The 20,000-nt window shown below is 36.8% G+C and overlaps 1 protein-coding gene across 2 annotated transcripts in view; it reads right to left on the reverse strand.

Moving 5' to 3' along the window:
- LOC143737957 (malonate--CoA ligase ACSF3, mitochondrial-like) overlaps positions 1-20,000 on the reverse strand; it is a 70,960-nt gene that overhangs the window by 36,225 nt on the left and 14,735 nt on the right. For both annotated transcript variants that reach the window (XM_077229765.1, XM_077229767.1), the window contains exons 4-7: positions 16,174-16,328; positions 14,982-15,127; positions 10,694-10,791; positions 5,829-5,955 (exon numbers count right to left, since the gene is read on the reverse strand). In XM_077229765.1, the coding sequence (XP_077085880.1) occupies positions 5,829-5,955; positions 10,694-10,791; positions 14,982-15,127; positions 16,174-16,328 (526 nt within the window). The remainder of the gene's footprint in view (positions 1-5,828; positions 5,956-10,693; positions 10,792-14,981; positions 15,128-16,173; positions 16,329-20,000) is intronic.

The raw sequence follows: 20,000 nt of genomic DNA on the forward strand, positions 1-20,000 counted from the left end.
CATTTATGATGTTACAAAAGATTATATTTTCAAAAAAAATGCTGTTCTTTTGAACTTTCTATTCATCAAAAGAATCCTGAAATAAAAATTGTACAAAACTGTTTTCAACATTGATAATAATAATGAATTTTTTTTTTTTGAGCAGCAAATCATAATTAAGAATGATTTCTGAAGGATCATGTGACACTGAAGACTGGAGTAATGATGCTGAAAATTCAGCTTTGATCACAGGAATAAATTACACTTTACTATATATTCACATAGAAAACAGTTATTATAAATTATAAAAATATTTCACATTTTTTTTTTTTTTTTTTTTGCATTTTTATTCAAATAAATGCAGCTTCAGTGAGCAGGAGAGACTTCTTTTAAAAACATTAAGAATCTAACCGATCCAACACTTTTGACTGGTAGTGTATTTCTGATAAAGAGGAATTCTGAAATTATTGATAGAACAAGGTTGAACTGTATGTTACACAGACTCGTGTGACTTAAAGTTATGCTTTTTTGAATATTACCATTCAGGCAGTGTGTAATATCGCCATGTAAAAAATCTGCAACAAATTTGCATAAAACCAGCTTATGCAGGTCTCCATATTTTGTTCTTGTTTTTTGGATTTATTTCGGTTTATTATGGGCTTGTTTGATATTTTCTAGCAATGAAATACTATTAATAAATAATATTTTCTGGCAACATGAATGAGTCGAGGCTCGTAACACTTTCACTGTGATTTCATGCATCGCACATACAGAAGAGACAAACAATTTCTAATGCACGTTAAAATTAGTCATTAACAACTAGTTAATTTGTTACTTTATTGTGCAATAATTATTAATGATACTAATTATTATACTTACTAAATTCTTATTCTTACTAATTAGTAAACTAGTACAGTTGTGTAGAATTTTTGAAGCACCTTCAACAACTGCCCGAAATAATTTTTGTGCAATACAAAATAGTTGTAATTTGTTCTGTTTACTTGTTAAATATATATATATATATATATATTGAATATGTGTCTGTGCTGTTTTAATAGTTGGTTTATACACATGCAGATTGGCTCATTCGCTCATTGTGTCACTGAAGGTCAAGTATACCAAATAACAAATACTTTCAATTTAAGTTTTCAAACGAATGACACTGAAAATATGTTTTTTTATTAAAATATTGATTTATTTGATTAAAATGGTATTTTGTGTTGGTCAGGCACCCTCTGACTGCGTTGAGTAATCTGCGTCTGGACTTTAAGCTGATAGTGAAGCGCACGGCTACACACGACTAGAGCGAGTGTGTGGAGGAAAAGATGAATCGCCGATATTGAGTTAATATTTCACTCGCAGGACGAGCGAAGCGAAGCCGAGGCCAGATGAAGATAATGATCCCACATATTTATTACCAAATCCTAATGACCTTCAACCAGAGCTAATGAGGGTGTGTGTGTGTGTGTGTGTTAATGCATGTGTGAGAGAGAGTGTGTGTTAGTGTGTCTGTGTGTGAGTGTGTGCGTGTGTGTGCATATGCATATGTGAGTGTGTGCGAGTGTGCATATGTGTGTGTTTGTGTGTGAGCGTGTTAGTGTGCATGTGAGTGTGTGTGTGTGTGTGTGTGTGCATATATGTGTGTGTTTGTGTGCGTGTGTGTGTTTGTGAATGTGTGTGAGCGTGTGCGTGCGTTTGTTAGTGTGTGCGTGTTAGTGTGTGAGAGTGTGTGTTTGTGTGTGCGAGTGTGCATATATGTGTGTGTGTTTGTGTGTGTGTTTGTGAATTTGTGTGAGCATGTGGGTGTTAGCGTGTGAGTGTGTGTGTGTGTGTGCGAGTGTGCATATATGTGTGTGTGTTTGTGTGAGTGTGTGTGTTTGTGAATGGGTGCGAGCGTGTGCATGCGTGAGCATGTGTGTGTGCATATATGTGTGTGTTTGTGTGAGTGCGTGAGTGTTAGTGTGTGAGCGTGCATGCATATATGTGTGTGTTTGTGTGAGTGTGTGTTTGTGAATGTGTGTGTGTGTGAGTGTGTGTGTGCGAGTGTGCATATGCGTGTGTGCTTGTGTGAGTGTGTTTGTGAATGTGTGTGTGTGTGTGTGTGCACGTACGTGTGTTAGTGTGTGTAAGCGTGTGTGTGAGCGTGTGTGTGCGAGTGTGCATATATGTGTGTGTGTGTTTGTGTGAGTGTGTGTGTGAGTGTGCATATATGTGTTTGTTTGTGAGCGTGCGTGTGTGTGTGTGCATATATGTGTGTGTGACCGTGTGTGTGTGAGTGTGTGTGAGTCTGAGCGTGTGTGTGTGTGTGTGTACTGCTGATGGAGTCTCCAACAGTCCGAGATTCGCAGCAACAACAAAAGAACGAGAGAGATCTGGAAGAGGAGAGAAACAGGAGAGAGAGGAACATAAAAGCACGCATAAAAATCAATGTGAAGAAGGGAGCGTGAGGATTGGCAGAAAGTGAGCGCTGACAGATGATCTATAGAGGTGCCAGTCACAGCCTGCACACACACACACACTTACACTATTAGAGACACACACGGGCAGACACGGGCCACATTGATCCGCCCGTCTCTCTCTCTCTCTGAGAGTGTGATGATGAAGTGTGAGGGTGAGCCGATGGACTGTAACATACAGAAACTCAGCAAGAACAAGCCATTTTTGCAGGTTGCGGGAGAAAAGGGAATGAGAAGGACGTTTGTTATTAAGCATGAGCAGGAGTTCGGTTCATCAGCTGATCATGATTAGTCAGGTGTTTAGATCTTCAGAAAGCACATTTACTTCTTGATCCACCGATTAACAACACTGTGTGAATGCTTTGTGAAAAATACGAGTCGATTTAAACGGCAGACGGGCTGAATGAAAATGCATGCAGATTCACTTTCTAACAGTAGGTGGCGCTTATGCAAAAAACAAAAATTGCAATACAAATGAATAGAAATTTGATTGGTTTATTTGTTACATATCTGTCTGTGCTAAAGGCGAGACACGGCAGGCAAAAACATCGTTTTTTTTTTTCACTGGTCAATTTTGAGATTTTGGGCTATTTGTCTTCAATTACGTCTTCTTTCAGACTTGTGCTGAAAAAAAGTCCAAAATACACATTTAGGTCTTTATTTTACTACACTTTGTCTGTTTGCGTGTGTAGATTTCGCCTAAATTCATCAAAAGTTGCCGTTTTAAATCCTCCCGCTGCTCCGCGAGCGCTGTCTGCACCACGTCATCACACACACCGTTAGAAAGCTCTCTCTCTCCTGTACAATGCCGTCGGATCCAAATATGGTCATTTCCTGTTCATCAGCAACCAATCATGAAAGTAAAATGGGCGATTTAACTCGAAATGCACAATCTCTTTGGCTGATGCCAATTTCTGACAACGTGATTCGTTCAGAATCGTCACATGACGCGCTCTGTCTGACATTTCCTCTGTAGTTCAAAATGTCGAAAGATATGCGTGTAAAATTCTCTCGGAGAAGCCGAAAACAGCCGTTTTGGATATGTAGACTGTAAATGAACTTGGGGGAACTAGGTGTAATGGTTGTGTTCTGTCAGTTTGAAGTTTGTGATGTAATGGTCTTCAGTTAAAGGACATGTTGATGTGTTAATGCAAACAAGTTCCTTTAGCCGATTATTTGTATTTGTAAGTGATTCTTTCTTACACGACAGGCTTAAAGTTTGTTGTCATTCCTTGACAGTTTCGACTGCTGACTCTGCAGTCATCTTCAGAAGCGTAACGTGATGTTGCTGTGGCGTCTATATTTAGTTTTTGTCATTCCACCTGTGTGATGGACTGTTGAAGTGTGGTTTTGATGTGTTGAAGTGTTGTTTTGGATGTTATGATCAGTGATGGATGAAGCAATGATGAGTTTTGGATGTTAAACAATGTGATACGTGGATTTTACTTGGACCTAGAGCATATTTTGTCTGTAATTCATGGCTTTCAATAGAAATTAGTGGAATTTTGCCATAAAAATCTTTAAAGGCCGTTTTCTCAAAATGAGTTTTTTTCTCACACTCCGAGTGACGATTTTCCACTTCTGTAGCTCCTACGTACACCAAACTTTACAGTCCTATTCATAATCATAACTATATTGTGAAGGTTTGTCCAGAGGGATTTGTTGATATATCATTCTTGGCCTGATTTATATGACATTTTATGCCTAAAAATAGGGCGGAAATACATTTTTAAGGCTATTGGCAATATTTTTTTATTTACAGGGTAAGAAAAGCAGATATTCATAATCCCCTCTGGTAATGTCTTTTCATTGAATATATCAACAAAATGCAAAAATTATTTTGAACCTTGTTTTTTTTCCAATGGTCAGATTCGTCACTTCAAAATATATGCAAATTAGCGCATATGTAATTAGATATAACCTGATTGGCATATTTAAACATAAAATTACAGAAAACTTGCAATACATTTTTTTCTCCTATTCATGCAAGTAACCAACTGGTAAAGTTTCATGGTGATATCTGTAAGTTAAAATTTTTACCCTATTCACCTGTAGTGTCTCGCCTTAATTGTTGGTTTATATGCGAATGGGCGTCCTTGGCCATCGTGTACTTTTTCAGCGTGATTGTTTTAAAAAAGTTAATGTCATGCGGTGTAACCATCAAGTAAAACGTTTTCAGTTTTTTTGTCATGATTTGAGCATTTAAAGACGAAATGTAAGAGACAATTGTTGTCATATATGAAATTTAATAGTAACCTTGATGAATCAGCTTTGGAGAATTTGTTTTTTCTCCATTCAAAGAGCATGATTCAAAGAGATGAACTTGCATGATTGATATAGGCGCTTTAAAGATGGCCGCCGAGTGACATGCCTTAAAGGGACTTTGGTAGTATGTAGTGTAGTTTCTTAGTAGCATCAGCACCAACACTAACTTAGCAGAATCAGTTCTTATAGTATCATTTTACCAATTTTTGTTTGTTGGCAGCTTTTTCAGGGAGAGATGATGTAAAGGATATGTTTAGATATGTAAACCAAAGTCCATAAGACTTAGAGATATTTTTAATGAAGGGTCTTAAAGGCATCGTAAAAGTACTTGTAATGCATGTGACTGGTTTACGCAATGGTTATGAAGCAATGTGAATGCCTTGTGTGCGCAAAAAACAATATTTTTTCCACAAATATCTTCACTACAGCATAGATCTCCGATGTACAACGTGTGTTGGGTTGTTGTTATTGTAGCTAGACTGAGCAAAACGTCTCAGGACGTGTTTAAACTGAAACTTTTTTTTGAATAGAGCATGCAAGGTTTTGTTTTCTTCAAAGCCATATGAAGCCAACATGACTACAAACAATACACAATATTGTCATCATTTGCCATTGTCATCTCAAGCAACAAACGTTTTTAAAGGCTTTGGTTTTCGTTTAGTTAACTAATAACCTGTGCCACATCTCTTAAAACATACTTCACATTCAAACTTGGCACCACGCTGAACCAGGTTTGACATTAATGCTGATATTAAAGCTTAAATGTGCACAGGTGCCAAAGGAAAGTTGTTTTCCAGCTTCAGAACATTATGAATATGACACATGAGTTATACATGTTAATGCACAAGTACAGCATGATGATTTTGCCAAGAATCTCATCTTCTGTTCAAGTGAGGAAAAGTCATAGGAGTTTAGAATGACATGAAGCTGAATCAATAAATGGATAAATCAAAAAAGGTCCTGCTTTTATGGCATCAAACTGGACCATGATTATGATGTCTTCTTCTCATCTCCTCTGATTTGTCTAGTGCTTCACTCAGACAATACAGACATTCAAACCTTCATCGAGCTCCACATATTCTGTACATGCATTAGCATAACAAGCATTAAGCGAGTGTAGGACAGTACCGGTTTTGAACCATCCGTCGTCAGTGAAAGCGTCTGCCGTCTCCTGAGGTTTATTCCAGTACTTCTGAAAGACAGAAGAACCTCGAACCAACAGCTCGCCCTCCTTCCCCTCCAAACCAGCCTTTACCTGCCAATAAAACACACACGGGTACAGAAACTCGAAGGACTCAAAGTCAATAGGTCTACTTCACTAATTATAGAGTACTTAAATATAAATTTGATCCTTTATTCTGATCAATTTAAGCCTCTGGTGCACTGCGGCCATTTTTGACCGAAACTTTTTTACGTTTGTTTAGACTTAATCGGAATGGTAAGAGACTTGTTAAAGGTTTTGGCACTTGCTATATGAACATACAACAATATGCGGGGCATGATTCGAAAAGGTTAAATGGTCCTGAAAAATAGTCTTTGTTGTCAAAAATTAAGTTGAATTTCATCAAGTTGAAACTTTTTGGGTAACACTTTACAATAAGGTTCGTTAGTTAACTACACTACTTAACATTAACTAATGATGAACTGCACTTATACAGCATTTGTTAATCTTTGTTAATGTTAATCTCAACATTTACTAATACTTTATTAAAATCGCGTTAACATTAGTTAATGCACTGAACATGAACAGACAATGAACAGCTTTATTATTATTATTATTAAATAACGTTAACAAAGATGAACAAAAACAGAAACAAATGTATTGCTCATTCTTAGTTAAAGTTAGCACATTATACATTATCACATTAACTATTGTTTAATAAACGAACCTTATTGTAAAGTGTTACCACTTTTTGTACCGTGGCCAAACAAAAGCTAATTTTTTTGAGATATCAAGTTCAAATTTGGAACACAACTTGTTTAGATTTATGGCTTTGATGTTCTTGTAGTTTTAAAGTAAAATGTGTTTTTGAAAATATAGATTTCATAATAGTTTTTTTGGGTGCATTTTTCATAACACTAAACGTACAATTCTGTAATTTTTTTAAGTTCACTTTGTTGTAAACTTTTTTTTTTTTACTAAACAGCAATAATCTGCCATGTGTTGTCTTTAAAAAGAGATCAAACTTAAGACTGTGCTCTCCAGCATTCAAGATTTACGACAGTTTAACTCGGAAATAAAAATATTCAGGTCTATGCTCAAAACGCGAATAAATGGATTATAACTACTGCGTAAATATATTGTAGTACCATATAATTTTTGAATACTTTTAATATATTTTTTTATTTCCTTAAGATGTTCAAATGTTGAAGAATGAGGAGAATTGTGTCACTTCATTGTAAGTTTGCTTGCAAATAATTGTATTATTATTGTTTTTTTTTATTTTTATTTTTTTTATTTTTTTTATTTTTATTTTTTTTGTTTTTTTATTTAACAATCAGGCATACATACAAACAAACCAACATAGTGCAGTAGTGAGCAATCTTGTAAATCCATACTTCCAGCAGTGACAAGAGTGATTTAAGTGTTTAAGTGTGTATGTGTGCGGGTGTGAGTGTGGTTATGTGTATGTGTGTGTATGCGTAAACAAAGTAACCGTTTATTATGTATTACCATTGTTATTACCATCACCATCCCACTTCCCACTACCACCATATTGCCAATATTGTGTTGGTAGATTTTTTACTTCCATCCTTCCTTCTATGTAATAATTGCCATTGTCAATCCTGCATAAAATACGACATAATAAGATAATATAATATAAGATAATATAATATACCCTTCCCCCTCATCTCATCAGTCCATATCTTTTCCTATTTTTTTTTTTAATTTTTAATTTTTTTTTTTTTGTGTTATGTGTGTTATGTGCAATGTCTAAGGTGCATTAAAATAGGGAGTACAGTGCGAGAGTGTCTCAAATTGGGACAGAGATGCTGTCCCGTTGAAACCACTTCTCGCCTGTCTAGCCTGCCTTGGTGTTTGTGAGGTTTTTCCATATATCCTTAATCCTTCTTTTTTTTTTATTTTTTTTTATTTTTTTTTATTCTATGTTGTGGTGCATTAAAAACCCATGAAGAGATAAGGGGGAAGTTATTGCACTAGTGATGACAATGATATCTAATTCTAAAACAGCATTGACAATGGCAATATTGATGATGATAATAATAATAATAATATTAATAATAATAATAAATGACAATGATGATGGCAGTGGTGATCATAACGGTAAGAGCAAAAGACAGCAACAACAGTAGTTACAACAATGAAAAAAAAAAAAAAAAAAAAAAAAAAAAAAAAGTGAAATTAGTAATCATAACAGTAACAGTAAAGATAGCAATAACAATGATGACAGAAACAAGTTTAAACAACTAATATGAATATTCGTGGGTTGAGTAAGAAGGTGAGAGAAGTCAGAGTTGAAAACAGAGAAAGGATTCATAGCTGTAAGAGGTCAGAAAGTGTTGGACGGCAGGGATCAGTTTCAGATGTGTTATTATGAAGGGGAGATGCGAGTTCCATTGCCATGAAGTCTGTTATAAGATTTTTCCAGATGTTAATGTGTAATTTATTTCTGGTTTTCCAGTTCATGAGGATAGTTTTCTTGGCGATGGCTAGAGCTGTGAGGAGTATTTTAGAGTTTATGGTTTTATCAGTTATTATTGTGAGGTCCCCCAGCAAGCAAAGGGAAGGCGACATTGGGATGTGGCAGCCAACTATAGTTGATAGTGCCTGTGTGACCTCTTCCCAAAAGTGTTTGATTGGAGTGCAGTGCCAGGTTGCATGAATGTATGTATCTGTAGAATTTTGATTGCAATGTGTGCAAATTTCTGATGTGAATCCCATTTTAGCTAATCTATTGCCCGTGTAATGCGTTCTGTGAAGTATTTTGTATTGTATTAACTGAAGATTCGAATTTTTGGACATGTGATAGATGTTTTTACAGATTTGGGTCCAGAAGTTGGCATCAGGGGCTATTGATAGATCGTTTTCCCATTTTATTGTTGGTAAGTATATGGTCTGAAGTTGATTTGAGATCATTTTGTATATTTTAGAGAGAAGTTTCTTTGGAGAGGAAATGTTGACCAAGTCTGATATTGCCGGTGGAAGTTCTAAATTTGTGTCTCTGATGTTTATTTTTGTCAGAACAGAAGATTTGAGTTGTAGGTATTTTAAAAATTCGTTGTTCCCGATGCCATACTCCTGGGCCAGTTCCGGAAATGGTCTAAATGTGTTAGATTTGAAAATATGCTTAATGTGGGTGATACCCTTTTCCGCCCATGTGTGAAAGTTCAATGTTTTTTTATTGCTTATAAAGTCACGGTTGTTCCACAGTGGGGTGAGGTTAGATGGAGCTAATGTAGAATTAGTGATTTGGTGAAATTTCCACCAGGCTGTCAGAGTGGTGGCTATAGTATACAATATAATTGTATTATTATTGTATTCATAGGGCAAATCTTAAACAAGTTTATATTGGCAATTGATGTTTGTTTACAGTTTAACGGAATTACTCGCAAAAACCCGCCCCTTTAGTTACTGTTGCAATGACTGACAAGCCATTTTTTAAAGAAATGTTAACAATAAATACCATTTTGTGGCTCTTTAATGTGTCGTGACAGATTGCTATAGAGCCTCAGTTAAAGCGGCACTATGCAGGATTTCTGTTTTTGTCAAGTCGTGTGGAGAGTACTTGTATTTAACGTTAATGTCGTAAACACCACTCACGCAGAGCGTATCTAAACTCACGGCCTCTGCACTTTATAATAATAAAGTAGCCTACCGCGTTAGGCTTACCTGAGCCTAAATGCCAGATGACACCAATAAAGTGTATCATGTACGTCGCATTATTTCGCAGGGCTCTCAAGTTTTGAAGACAGGCAAGAGTGACATCCAGCCGACAGATACATTTTTGTCATTGGTTGTTGCGTTAAATCTTACCCAGATACAATAGTGCTATTTTCTGATTGGCTATTGTGTAGCTCGACGAACAACACCAGCGGAGACGCGCTTGATTCCTGCCGGTTCCACAGTGAGAGCGGCGCGGCCAGAGTTTTGGCATATTAAATATATTATAAATAGTTTTTCAGCGTGAGAAATACAATGTGTGGCGGGAGAGCGTGACAAAAGACCGAAATGAGTGACTGTCACGCTCAATGCGTGACACTTGAGAGCCCTGATTTCGTAACAATGTCCGTTATGATGTTGTTACACATGATTATTGCAATTTATCATAATAGTTTGCAAATTGCGCTCATTTCCACTATTTACAACGTGTAGGCTTATTTATGTCCTGATAATTATGTGAGATATTGACAACTGTTCTCATGATAATCGCAGGAATCAACTTTAACAGTGAAAGACTGAGCGAGTGGGACTCTTGTCTGGTTCCTCGTGCTCTCAGATTCTCGTTACCTTTTTCTAGACTCTTCCGACCGCGCTTTCTTCGTTTTTTCGCCATTCTGAAAACGCAGGTCCGATATTTACTCGTGTCCGACTCCTCGCTCGGTCAGTCTGCCATTTCCTCTTTCTCTGTTCCTCCGACAATGCTTTTCTAGCTTTCTGCTTCTTATATGCCGGCTTTGCCATGGGACGATAGTTGTTCTTATAGCTAGCCGTATCCTGGATGGGGGCGTGTACGCGTGCAGTGCCGTAAAGCAATTCGTTACCTCGCGAGACCTGATATCACACGATACTTCCTAACACTGAGGCCGGCGGCCCGCCGCCCAATGTTGCAAGGGTGGTTTTGCGGCTCACAGGCACCAGAGGGGTGCGAGACGCTTCCAACATTCAACACGAAATCAGTAATATAAACATTACAATGACTCCAAAGCTGTTCGGTTAAGGTAAAAAAGTTACTTAGTTCTGCTTTAAAGCTGCTCGTGAACAGATCATCTCTTCCTTCTAGTTCAGAAACTTTAAAAATGTTTTTAGGTACCTGGGTTCCCTTTCTGTTGCCCTCCGCGATCACAGTGCTGGCGGTGTTTGTCATCATGATACGCACTTCCACTCCTGGCAGAGGAACTCCAACAGCACCTGGAAAACACACACATTTTCAGTCAACACATCGATGGCAGTTTTTGGTCAGACTATTGGTTACAGCTGCACGATAAATCATTAAAAGATTGCAATCTCGATTCAAACACCCATGTGAGTTTATGACAGTGATTCGGCTCTATATATTAAACCTTTGACAAGAACGATCACAGCGAACATTCAGATCTGTGTTCTGAGCCAGAGAGAGCAGTTGTCATGTATAGATATGAAACAGCTTCACAAACAGTACTTTCAATCACACAATATCATTACTTCTGTATGACAATCATTTAAATGATCACAGAAGTTTATAGTTCGGATATAAACACTGATGTCCACGGTAGCGATCTAAATAGAGTAAACTTGACGCTATCAATTACAGCGTTACACCAGTAGGTGGCGGCGCCGGCAAGCGCCTGTTACATTTTTTTTTATTTGTCATTGAATCATTCATTCAAGAGATTCATTTAAAAACACCGACTTATCCAGTAAAGAAACAAATAAAGTCTTTATGAGTGAGTCATTGAATCACTCACTCAACTTGATTAAAAAAAAAAGTAATACAAATGAATTAAATTTTTAAAAATAGATTGCAGCAATTAACATTTTGTCAGAACCTCTAGTAAATTACATGTTATTTTGTTTAATTTTAATTTCATTACATTAATTTTTCAGAATCATGGGAGAATTGTGATCTCTATTTGAGCCAAAACAATCATGATTCTCAATGTATCCGGAATCAAGCTAGAATTGGAAAAATAAAATAGCAATATTGCTTGAATTACTGTTGGTCTACCATTTTTCTTTACTGTCATCGAAAGCTTTAATTATACAGCAATCCCTGAGAAAGCTAAAGGCCAAATTATATTAAACTACTGAATTTTTACTTTGTTTGAAGAGGCTTCATCTTGCATTCTGGGAGAAATAATAGTACTAATAAAATAATACTCTTCTTGCAAACTATCCATATTCAAAATTCAATTTTCTAGCATCTCCAACATACATTTGTCTATTGCAAAACATGCTCGATCTGACTACTAATATCAGTCTGCACTGTAAAGCTGTAGCACAGATATACCGAGCTGAAGGAACGTCTCACCCCTGAATACACACACATGTGTAATCTGACCATTAGGGGTTTCAGTGTGAATATCAATGAGACGGAGGCTGATCGCAGGTTCAGTGTCCACTGGGATATGATCGTGTGTGAGTATATACTGGAATGTGGTTGTCTCTATACTAGCATTCCTGTCACAAAATGAGAAAAGGACACAATAGCACCCAGACTGCTTAAAGAAGCCATTAACAAGCCTCCAGTCCCTCTGCCCATCACAAGCTCTCATTAAAACAGAGCACACACACACTCATGTTTTATTCAAAGCCCCTCGCACAGCAATCCACACTGTGCACAATCCACAGGGAGTGGCTGAACCTAGTGCAACACAAAAGGAGATAGAGCGTATGTGCATTATTACTACTATTGGCACAATTTGATTTATTTTTCTCTGGTTTACCCTTCTAAACTGCTTGTTTAACTAGATTTGTGCATCATCTAACTAGATTTGTGCATTATCTTGAAAATGTCAATGGTGTTTGCCTGTGTAAAATTCAATGCTACACTCTCAAAAGAAATGGTACAGAAGTGGTCACTGTGGAACAACAGCACACACATATTAATATGTAACAATTTAGGTACTAATATGCACCCTTTAGGGTTAAATAAGGTACAAATGTACCTTTTGCAAGGGTAGTGACAGCTTTTGTACCTTACTGATTGTTAGGGTGCTGAGGTATTGTTCATGTCAAGTATGAGAAACGCATGTAGTAGCTGAGTTTTCCCGCTAAATTGTCCACTAATAACTCCGCTAACAATAAAAACTTATTATAATTTGTTAAATTGTTTACTTTTGTCTATTTGGATTTGTTTCATGTCATGTTGCCCTATAGATGTTTCCCATTTTCCTATTTCCTTTTCCTGTTTCTGACGTCACAAACAACCTTGTAACCAATCAGATCAACGTGTGATCGTCAACGAGTGGATCTCTCAGTGAGTGGAGGCGGGGCTCATTTGCATATTCATAGAACCGTGTATGCTAAATGAGGTTATAGAGTTACATTCATATATTTTAAGGCGTGAAGAAATTTTTTTCAAAGAAAAAAAACTTTTAAATATGTCATTTTGGTGATCAAAGATTATTCAGATCAACGATTAAGGGATAATATTATTGACTACAGGGGGACTTTAAAATGTATTATCTAGTCCATGAGTTCCTAAAATCTCCTTGAAATCATTGAAATCAAAAATTGCATTATTTCCGGAACTGACTGAAATGAAAATCCAGACAATTTCTTCAGTAGACTTGGATATTTACAACATCAGTGTTGAGTTACAACAAAAGGCACAGCCATTATTTGGTTCACATTAGATAAGACTCATCATAAATCCTCTCTGGTGATCACAGTCAACAACTGTGACTGATATTGATTGACTTCAACCTACTTCGCTGGCGTCTCACGGGGAACAGTAGGAAGTGTTAACCGTGGCAAACCCCTCTTAATCATCACCTCTGAGCTTTAACTCCAGTCAAACTCTTCACTAATAAAACTACAAGCCACATATAAGCTGCCTCTCACAGCAACGTTATCACCTTCACTCACCCAAACAAAACAATCCTCACACACCCAAAGCAAAGCAAAGTTGCGAGACGAGCACTAAAAGTGCTTTGATACCGACGCTAAAAGGAGACGTGGAAGCTGACAGGAGAGGTTTGATCAGAAACACCCATGGAGAGTTTCTCAGAAGATAAAACAACAAAACACAGACAAAAGAAAGACAAACAAACTACTTCAGACTGGAGTTTGATCTGTGACAACTTGCCATCATAAACTGACTGAGAAAAAACAACAACATAACGTTACGGAGATAAAACGTTAAGGCTAGAAGCAAAAGTAACAATGCCAAGATGATAATAGACCCAATATAGACTACTGATAATAGTCTGAAAGAACCAAGAGGTTTACAAAACCAGCTATTCGTTAGCAATCAGCTAAGTTAACAACAAAATAATATATTTATCACACTCAAAAATTAATTTTGCCTCTTGATCATGACCTAAAGTAAACCACTTTTTGAACATTTCATCACAACTTGATTTTATTGTGTTCATTTACTTAATTCATTAGTGTTAAAACTAAATTAACCATTTTAGTTGATATCAGTAACTGGGCATTGGATCTGTATTTCCCAGCATGCTTTGCAAAGGACTGTATTAGGAGAGTAAATCTGGGGTGTTTTTCAGGGAAAGTAATTTAGCGTTTAATGCTCAGTTATGTTGGGCATTTGGAAGAGTTTCTGTAATAATTTTGAGGTTACCAAGAGTAAACCTCTGTAAATTAATTAAAAAATTAAGTTGGACTAGCATAAGAAAATTTAGTTTGACAAATGTAATAAAGTTAAGCCCACTAGAGTAAATTAATTGAACCTAAACCAACAAAATTGTGCTGACCCAACAAAATGATTTATTCTGAATGAAACACATTAAATTGATTGTAAGAATGTTCTTCAATTTAATTAATTAAGGGTAATGAATTCCTTTTCTGCGTGTACTAGAGGTGTTGCAGACATGTATTACCAGTGTTCCCACACTCCTTGGTTAACTTCAAATTCAAGGACCTTTCCAGGTCCAATCCCCTCAAATTCAAGGACTTAATGTGGGAACACATTTCAAGTGAGAGCAAGGTTACATCGTTTCAGTGGTTTCAGCCTATTTTTGCAATGTTTCGCGGTGTGTGTGCAAGCTAGTATGCATAGGCCACGAAATGTTGGCGAAATAATACATTAGGTCAAATTATAACACATAATACATATTATGTGTTATAATATGTGTTATGTGCTATTGCTATTTTGTTATGTGTTAACATTAATATTGCTATTTTGTTATGCGTTATGTGATATTGCTATTTTTGCAATGTTTCGCGGTGTGTGTGCAAGCTAGTATGCATAGGCCACGAAGTGTTGGTGAAATAACACATTAGGTCAAATTATGACACAATAATACATAGGTCAAATTCAAGGACCTGTATCTATGTTTATTTTCAAAACTTTCCAGAGCCTTGATTTTTTTTTTTTTTTTTTTTTCACGAACTTTCAAGGACCCGTGGGAACCTTGCTTTATGAAGTGATGCAGTACCGGGTACACGTGGTCCTTTAAGTGGGTTTGATAGTGCCATGCCGATCTCCGTCATGCCGTAGCGCTCAAGCAGAACATGGCCTGTGATCTCGGCCCAGCGCTCCAGAACGGGCTGAGGAAGAGCAGCAGAACCAGACACCATCAACCTGAGACACAGAGAGAATACGCCATCGTCTCGAGCGGGAAATTATGTCAAGTCACCTTCAGTTTATATGTAAGCAATAAGGTACGAGAGGCTGTGCTGTATCGTGCATAAGTCACGGCTGAAAGGCGTTGTTAGGCTCGAGTTATTCACGATACAGCACTACCCTTGAGTACCTTATTGTTTTTATAAAACGGTTACCCCACAATACAAATATTAAATTCAAAGAACATGTATTAGTGCAACTTTCATCGAGTAAAATCACTAAAAGCCTTCCTTCCGCTGGAAAAAATAATCCCTGACCGTGAACAGCAGCAGAAGTTACATTATTTCACCGTTAGATGGCGACAAAGACTGTCTTTATGAGTGAGTCAGTCAGTAGAGAAGACTTTTATATTGAAAGGACTGAAACTTGTTGTGAATACTGAGAAGCAAGACACAAATAACTATGTCAGGGTATGGAAAACTCCTTAAAAGGACAATATATCGCAGCGGACATTCACACGGATTTCTTATTATGAATATAGGACTGACCTGAAGGAAAATGCTATGTTTACAGTAGGTGAAAGTCGAAAAATTAGAATATTGTGCAAAAGTTATAATTTTGATGATTATGGTTTACAGCTTATGAAAAACCCAAATTCAAAATCTCAGAAAATTAGAATATTACACGAAATCAATTTAAAAAAAGGATTTAAATACAGAAATGTCGGCTCTCTGAAAAGTATAATCATGCATATGTATATAGTTATATATACTAAATATATTAGTTTCACCGTTTAATTTGAATTACTGAAATACATGAACTGATGCACGATATTCAGATTTTGTGAGTTTCACCTGTAAATAAACGAAATAAATGAAAGAGAGAGAGAGAGAGAGAGAGAGTGTGTGTGTGTGTGTATGTGAGAGAGAGAGAGAGAGAGAGAGAGAGAGAGTGTGTGTGTGTGTGTGTGTGTATGTGAGAGTGTGAGAGAGAGAGAGAGAGAGAGAGAGAGAGAGAGAGAGAGAGAGAGAGAGAGAGAGAGAGAGAGAGAGAGAGGATGGTACCGTATTCTCTCTTTGCACACAGCCCTGATGAAGTCTTGGACTTGAGGTTGAGTAAAATGTTGGTCGTAATATTCAATGAGTTTTGAGTAGATGGTGGGAACTGCCATGAATACATTCACCATAGGAGACTTTGAGCTGATCAACTGCTCCCAAACCTGGAACACAGCAAAACAACAACAACAACAACAACAAAATTAGCATTCAAGCTTTGTCAACCAAATGTGCAACTAAACAGTTCAATGTAAATATAACAGAACATAAATCAAATAATCATTTAAGTGTGTACTATTAGGCATGAACTGATATCAAAATATCGGCCAATTCATTAACCAATAATTATTTGTATGCTTTGTCATTGTAAGATTAGGCTGGTTAGCATCGGTAGTTAGCCCTGCTGGTAAATAACCCCCATCTGGGGGCAAAAAGCATTTTACTATGTTTTGGATGCTCTTAAATGAGTCAAATGGACTAAATTGGGCTTCGTCTGACAGTGTCTGCTATTTATTTTTTAAATCAGATACCGAGATAGATATAAATAAGTGTAGGGATGCACCGATATGAAAATATTGTCCGATACCGATAATTCTTTAAATCTGAAAGCCGATAACTGATATATTGGCTGGTAAAATCTAAATCCGAATTTTTATATAATTTTTGAGAGCCTGATTAAAAAAAGCAAGCCATGTCTCAAGCACACAATTATAATGTTCTCATGATAATTTTATGTATGACACACTTGCGCTGCACATGTTGCATTTAACAGTATTTTCCTTTTTTTTGAAGTTATTCCAATCATATTTCAAGCAATTCAAAACCATCATGTTGAACAGTGCGCATCTGAAGTGTCTCAGCTGAAGGAAATAATACATTATTTATCGGCTTTAAGATATCGGTCAAATTTTCTTATCGAGCCGATAACGATAATATATCGGCCGATATGGTGGCGATATATGGTGCATCCCTAAATAAGTGTTAAATAACTGATATGCATAACCAAGTTTGCATTATGTAATTTGATAGTTTAATTATAATTACAAATAAATGTATAATATTAGTATTATTGTGAATTCTTTTGGCCGTGATAATTGTGTAGCAATTATATTAATGCTAAATTTGAATCTAAATGATAAAAAAAAAATAATAATAATTTTTTTGTGAAGCTATACATTTTTGAAAATTAATGAATATTATTATAACCGATTAAGTTTAAATATCGTTAAAAATATACTGTCGGTCAAACCGATTATCAAAAAAAAAACATTGTCTCTAGAGATTGCAGGATGTTGTCAGCTGCCACTGAGATGAATGGGAATACTAAAATATATCTTCTGCAGATATTATAGACTCCCTTGGTTTACATGAGGTACAAATCAGACATTAAAACAGGTAAGAGTAGAAAAAACGCCTTGCATAATGTTTGAACTGGATAAAAATCAGCCTTGATAGTATCAGCTTCCTTCCAGTATTGGACTAATCAGACGTTTACTGTTAATTACAGGGGAAAAACACTACAGGTACCGATTAAGCCACTGATCGTGTGCTATTTGTCTTCGTGACTCTAGAAGCTTGGGGGGGAAAGGTTGTCGACTGGAGGAATGTTGTTAAAAAAGGAAAAAGCGAGTATAGATTTGTAAAGGTCAGTGTGATTCACAGCAGAAGAGAAACAGTTGAGACTCCCTGTAGAGTTACTATTGAGGTCAGAGTGAAGACGGTGCAGGACACACTGGGCTTTTACTGCCTTTCTCTGCGCTTGATGAATGTGTTGCGTTAAACATAGTGAAGGACGGCACACCCGGGTCCCAACCACACACACACACACACACACACTCATCCCAGAACGAAACAGATGCATAACTGCCCGTATAAACACTTCGCACACAAATCAATTACGCAGCTTCTAACTTTACTCACTAACTCTCTGTTTTCAATCACACACTTTCTTTGTATGACATGCAAGCGCATGGGAATGAAAGGAGGTACGATGAATGATCAAACATCAATGTGTACGATTCACACATAAAAGATACAATATATAACAATTCGTTCTTTTTCATCTCACACACACACACACACACACACGGTCTCGCACGCCCGGCTGCACCTTTAGAACACAGTTGGAGAAACGCGTGAATTAATTGAAGGTGAACGACAGATTCTCCTTGGCTCGGTCCCCCCTGGGAGACACATCTCTCTCTCTCTTTCTCTCTCTCTCTCCATTTCATTATTTCTTGCTTCAGTACCTCCATGCTCTTATCATTCCTGCTGTCTCGCACTCTCTCCATCAACCCCCCCACCAACACACACACACACACACACACACACAGAGTGACACTTCTTTTATCATCAAAACCCCATCTCTCTTCACCACACCTCCTCCTCTCCACTCTGGTACACAAGTTGCTCTGGTTTCTCTTTTTCATCACATTATCCCTCAACAAAGAACTGAATGCATTTATATGTATGTCCGTATTATATATTTAGTATACAATGTGTGTGCGTAAACATCAAATTTATATATAATATTGGCACGCTTTGCCTGGAGAAGTTCTTGACAATAATCTATCAAATTAATTTTGATTTATCAAACTGTTTTGCAGACTTTAGCCAATTAATTAGTTGGACAACAGCAAAATAGCCAACGTTCATGAAACAAATGAAACATTAAATATAGCAGCAAGAAGCAAAAAATGGGCTAAGCAAGCATGATTTAACATGGTAAGGCCAGATTTCAAAGACTTGCGTTAAAAAAATAAGTGTAAGGATTTACTAAAGAGACGCGCTGTGAAAAATTGCGTCTGAGATTATTGCATATGCATTTGTAGGAGTTTCCCTTTCAGGCGCAGTATTTATGGGAGGAGACAGAGTATTTAGATGAGTTAAGCAATATACTAAGGTTTGTGCTAGTCAATTTACTGGTATTTGCGCCATTATTTAACACCCCGAAAAGTTTGTCTTAAATCAGATGCTAATTTGAGTTGCTCTTGAGATTGTGTTGGTCATTATGGAAATGATCCGGCTGCGTCTGTGTTCATTAATGTGTGCGTGTCGTAATTTGCTCGTTTAGTAAATCTGGCTCCAAGTTTCAGTGCAATAGGCAGTAACATTGCTAAGACGGTTTGAGATTTAAAGTCCCCCGTAATCAATAATTTTATCCCTTAAAACTCTGATCACAGAAATTATATATTTAAATCATCTTGCCTTAAAATATCCTGAATGTAACTCGACACCCTTGCCTCATTTAGTATGCGCAGGCCTATGAATATGCAAATGAGCCCCGCCTCCACTCACTCACTCCGCTCAGAGATCCACTCGTTGACGATCACACGTTGATCTGATTGGTTACAAGGTAGTTTGTGACGTCAGAAACACCAGCGATTTCAAAGCGTGAAAATACAGAGAAAATACTCAGCAATGCTGTCGACTTATGAATTTACACATGGTTTGTCTTAAAGCATATTAAAAACACCACATAGACATATAAACAACATTAAAAGCTGGATTTTCCCCACACGATGACTTTTTTTAGGCAAAACTACTGTAGAGTTATAAGCAAAATAGGTGTTAATGTACTCTACCTATGACATATATCAAGTTTAATATCAATACGGTACAGAGTTGCGGAGATATAACCTCAGGTCTACTTTGGCATACTCGTTATAAATTCGTTGAAATGCTAGAAGAGTACGGTTTGGTCAATCAAAAAGCTTTTAATAACTTGTTTTCCAGCATGGTTTGATCTGAGCCAAATTTTTCCAGCCTAGGAGGAAAAAAATATGTTGGAATGAGCCAAGAAATCAGAGGGAAAAAAGTTTGTTCTTAGATTCAAA

This window comes from Siphateles boraxobius, unplaced genomic scaffold (assembly GCF_051911475.1).
Source record: "Siphateles boraxobius isolate OS27281-9 unplaced genomic scaffold, OSU_SipBor_1 134, whole genome shotgun sequence".
NCBI lineage: Eukaryota > Metazoa > Chordata > Actinopteri > Cypriniformes > Leuciscidae > Siphateles > Siphateles boraxobius.